Genomic DNA, 4914 nt, shown 5'->3' on the forward strand with positions numbered 1-4914 from the left:
GAAGAAAGTTACTAATTTTTTCCTAGTTATTATAAAATTCTTTGTTAAGTAAAGAACTATGAAAACTTTTTTTGTTTGTAATCTCTTTCCTATCAATGAGTGCCTCAATAATTAAAACTCATGGAAGATGCAAGCACTTAAAAAAGGTCTTGATTCTTTGGATGGATTTTAATGAATAGTCATTGAAAAATCAGAAAGATGTGATGATTCCAAAAATAATAGTATGCTATTTAACCTCTCCCTTTGTCCTCATTGCCCATTGTATGACAAGCATTGTGTAAAAGAGAGATCAGTTTTCAGTGTCACACTGGTCTCAAGATATATAGAGAGGCAAACCTTAGGAGAGGAACACTCATTCTAACCAGCTTCATTGGGTGATTGATTGAAGGGAAGGCCCTGTAAAAATCTGTCAAGATGAAGATCCTTTTTCTTACCATAGCACTAAGCCTATTCTCCATTCTTCAAGCTGAAGAATCAACATCTTCTAAAGAAGCAGTGGAGGTGAGGCTTCTTTGGGAGGTCTTGTAGATTGGAGGGAGGCATGTATGCTAGGAAGAGACTGTCATTTAAAAATTAGAATCCCAAGGAATTCTTTTCAGAATCTGGAACTGTGAGACTGTTCTACAAGGGGGAGCAACATAGAGCTATGGACTCAAATAGAAAATATTTAATTGAGCCTGTGCAGGAAATAGATGCCACATCAAAGATTTATTCTTCTCTTGCTTTTGATTCTACTTACTCTGTTCAGAGTTAACTGGAAATGGGGAATATGATTTTATCCCTGCCAATGAACATCCCAAACAAGTTGTATTCTAATGTGGAATTAGGTTTCAAAGGATTCAAAGTCAATGTCTGCAGGAATTTAGTTTGTGGGTTCAAAACCAAATCTCTGCTTCAAATTGGGTCATGGACCATTTGGGGGCAGCCTTATATGTTTGGATTTTCAAGTTTAGTTTAATTGAAGCAATTGACCTCTTAACAATTTCTCATTTGAGTATTCTGCCACAAAGTTCATTTTGATCCCTGAGGCTTGACCAGGGATTGGCTTAGCCAATTTTTGTTTCAGTTAGGGTTTTGATCAAAGAGGACACCAAGGGATGGCTAGGTGGCACAGTGGATAGAGCACCAGCCCTGGATTCAGGAGAAGCTGATTTCAAATCTGGCCTCAGACACTTAATAATCACTTAGCTATGTGACCCTGGGCAAGTTACTTAACCCCATTTGCCTTTTCAAAAACAAACAAAGCAAAAAAAAAAAAAAAGACAAAGAATAGAAGGACTTAGCTAAGAAATTTTGTGTAGGGGATAGACCCCCCCTCCCTAATTTTTCCTTTCTCAAGTCCTGGTTACAAATTGTGATTCTCTTTAGGGCACATATTATATAAATGCTATTGTGGGAAACAAGGAAATTCCTGAGGAAAAGAAGCCTAGTGCTTTCTCACCTGTTACCATCTCCCAACTTAATGATGGTAATATAGATGTCAAATTTACTATTAGGTAAGTAGCCTGCATAGATTATTCCTATTATCTTATTTTTGTTTTATAGCCACCTTTTCAGGATCACAACTGAGTTGATGATTCTATATTATCTGCTCACCAAAGCTGCCCATATTGGTAGATATGTTTTCATATATGAATATGAAAATTAGGTTTACTTTTTAACACCAATGAGTGAAAAACTTACTAGCCTCCTATTGGTTGACTTCCTGATAACTATTAGTTCCCACATGGGTTCAGGCCTTCTTTAACTTTCCTTATGTCTCCCATTGATACCTCCTTCCCAAAGTGTTCTTGATATGTTATCAAGAACATATGTTCTTGCAATATGTTATGCATATGTTATACAATTCAGTCTATTCATACCATGAATCTCCCACCATTTCCCTTAGGGTCACATGTGATTTTTACTCCTTAGAGATAATGGTGTTCTATAATTCCTTCTGTATAACCCAACCTCTCAAATATTTGATGGTCAAAAGATGGGAAATTATATAGTTCTTTATGAGTGGAAATAGAGAACAGACTGGAATACTGATCTGCTTCTGCTGTACTTTCTTTAGTTGAGAACTGGGTTAGGAGCAAGGGAATCAAACTGCCTTTTAAGATTTTTGATGTCATCACTTATTTCCAGTAAAGCTATTCATATATGTTCTGTTTTCCAGGAAGAATGGCAAGTGCAAGGAGATAAAAATAAAATTGGAGAAAACAGATAATCCTGATGAATTCATCATAAGTAAGTGACTAAACATACCAAATTAAAGGGACTCTTATGAGGAATCACAATCTGATATCAAGTCTTAGAGATGATTTCAACTTGGGACCTCTCTATAGCCTTAGAGTTCAAAGGTTGAGTCTGCTTGACAAAACACAGTGACTTGGTCAGTTTTTTCTGTGACATTGACTTAAATTAACTAATGAATCTGTCTTCCTATAGGCATGAATGACCATATCACTGGGTCCAATTTAACTCAGGGTGATGAAGACAGGCTAGGCAGTTACTTTTATGTTTTGCCTAGGGAAACCATATAACATGTACTTAAGTCTTTCTCCCTGTTGAAGTCCTGGCTCTGAAATTTTTCTTGGGTAAAGGCATTGTCTCATGCAGGCTATTCTGAGGATTCTCATGTGCAATTCAAGAAATGTTGGAGTCAAAAGGGTACATTAACATGCAAATACCAAGAATATGGGGAGTGCTGCTCAGGGGAATGTGCAAGGTTGGGGTACTACAGCATGGATGGAGACATTAAGAATAAAATTTGACTATCTCAAAATTATGTTGAGGGTAGAGATGGATGGATCCATTTATATACTAAGGTTATAAAGCAGGTCTTAGAGACTCAACATTGTCCTCATTCACTCATTTAACCAAGATGTATTAATTAACTCTAATATTTAGAGAATCTTGCTGTTCAATGGGTGAGGGGTAAAATTAAGTAAGATATCACACCTGCTTAAGGCACAAACATCTTGGATTTGATCTGTGATTAAATTGATATTGGGAGCTCCCAGTGAGTGGACTCTCTTTATCTTTGCAGATCAGCATCTGATCTACAGGTTACAATCTTAGAGAGGGTTATTTACTCTGGGTGAGACCAAGGCCTTGCACACTTCACTCCAAGGTTAGGTCTCCATCTATTATATCATATATCATCTCAGATTCCATTGATTAATTAACCTCTTTGAGCTTCTGCTTCCTCATCTGTAACATGAGGAGTTAGACCAAATGTTCTTAAGGTTCCTGAAAATTCAACATCATTGGTTCCTGTAGTCTTGTACAGACAATTCTACATGATAAGGTCATTAGCATGGTGCAAAACAAAGTACCATATGAGGATTGAGAGGAAGCTGTTCTGGTCAGGAGATCATACAACTCTCTTTTGTGATTTCTGGACACTGGTTATTTACCAGGAGCACTGACTCTAAGTCTTTCCCCAGTCTCTTCCCAAAAGATAATTTCTAAGAGGATTAAGGGTGTTAAAAGTAGATCTCCTTATCATTTTTCCACAGAAAAGGGCAAACGCCATGTGCATGTAATGAAGACCTCGATTTCAAACACTTGGATTTTCACTTGTGAAGGCATGATCAAAGGTGAACTAATCAAAATGGCTAAACTCTTGGGTAAGTAACATGTGATTCTGTGAATCCCATCAAGTCGACAATGTCAATATGTAGGGCAGCTATTGGAACCCGCCTACCTAGATTCTTCCAGAGAGGGAGTGGGGAGAAATTCCTCCCATCCCCAACCATTTTGAGCAATGTAAATCAGAATCCAGGAAAGAGGCTAGTGAATTCCATTTATTTGCCTTAAAGATTTTGTCAGTAGCATGTTTTATGGTAACAGATTTTATTAAGCAATGACATTTCTAGTTGCATTGACTCAGTTTGTCCTTAATGAAATAGGTTGAGGGTAATCTTGCTTTGAACAAAGCAAGAAAAGGAGGTACAAGGCAAACATACATATGTGTCTTCATCCTTATTCTTTTCCTCCACCACTTTTCTGGAGATTTTAGGGCTTAGAACTATTTTGTTTAGCGAAAGTGTGAGACATTTATATAGGAATTGTCTGTAGAAATGATGAGTTGGGGAGTATTTGAGATAGGGAATTTGTTGGAGAAGAGAGAGTGCTAAATTTTCCAACCTCCCTTATGTTCTTTCCTGTTTACATTTTGTCAATTCTAGGGTCATTGCTAGGTTGTAAAACACAGAGACTTCCACAAAAGAGAGTGACTATTATAGAGATAAGGATCAGAAAAAGATGTAGTGAGAACTAATAATTTTTTCATTCTGATCTCTTTCTGTAGGTCCAAATGTGGATGTGAACCCTGAAGCTTTTAAGGAATATCAGGAGTTTGTCACTAAGAAAGGATTTAATGAAAAAAAAATCTTCTCTCCTAAGCAAGAAGGTAACAATGATGGAATTTTGACTCTACCTGCCCTATCCCTTTATCCTCTGTCTTGTACTCCTTTTCTTCCTTCTCTATTCAAGTTGTTTTCTTACTTTAGCTGTTTTATACTGTCTTCTTAGCAGACCATATCTAATTGTGTAAACTACTGTCTAACTTGGGATTTTTATGGTAGGAATACTTTTGGGAAATAAGTGCATTCACATGTGTCTTTGTTTCTGCAGAGGCCTGCACCCCAGAACATAATTAAGGTATGTAATCTTTAAAAATGTCTAGACCATTTCCCAGATAATCTAGAATCTTAAACATAAGCTGGGATTTAAGTGTTTACTTAGTTCAGTTTAACCATTGATAGGTAAACCATTGGTAGGTAAAAAAAAGGATGACCTTTAAACACCCCCCCCCCCCCCCCCATTTCAAATAGATTTCATCTCCCCTTGAATTTCTTATTTATTTGTTTGTTTCTTAGGCAGGGATTAAGTGACTTGCTGAAGCTCACATAGCTAGTAAGT

The 4914-nt window shown here is 36.9% G+C and overlaps 1 protein-coding gene across 1 annotated transcript; it reads left to right on the top strand.

The window, feature by feature from the left end:
* The first annotated feature begins 414 nt into the window (after positions 1-414).
* Positions 415-4652, top strand: LOC141491967 (late lactation protein B-like). Its single transcript, XM_074192682.1, has 6 exons — positions 415-501; positions 1369-1496; positions 2162-2232; positions 3507-3617; positions 4301-4402; positions 4627-4652. Exons 1-6 carry the CDS (start codon positions 415-417, stop codon positions 4650-4652), a joined length of 525 nt encoding a protein of 174 aa, XP_074048783.1.
* Positions 4653-4914: the final 262 nt, after the last annotated feature.

The sequence above is a fragment of the Macrotis lagotis genome, chromosome 1 (genome assembly GCF_037893015.1).
Source record: "Macrotis lagotis isolate mMagLag1 chromosome 1, bilby.v1.9.chrom.fasta, whole genome shotgun sequence".
Classification (NCBI taxonomy): Eukaryota; Metazoa; Chordata; class Mammalia; order Peramelemorphia; family Peramelidae; genus Macrotis; species Macrotis lagotis.

Excerpts from the sequence above, each read along its gene's own strand:
- LOC141491967 (XM_074192682.1), top strand. The coding sequence starts at position 415 with ATGAAGATCCTTTTTCTTACCATAGCACTAAGCCTATTCTCCATTCTT. Across the intron at positions 1,497-2,161 it reads GATGTCAAATTTACTATTAG|GAAGAATGGCAAGTGCAAGG; the intron begins GTAAGTAGCCTG and ends TCTGTTTTCCAG. Across the intron at positions 3,618-4,300 it reads CAAAATGGCTAAACTCTTGG|GTCCAAATGTGGATGTGAAC; the intron begins GTAAGTAACATG and ends CTCTTTCTGTAG.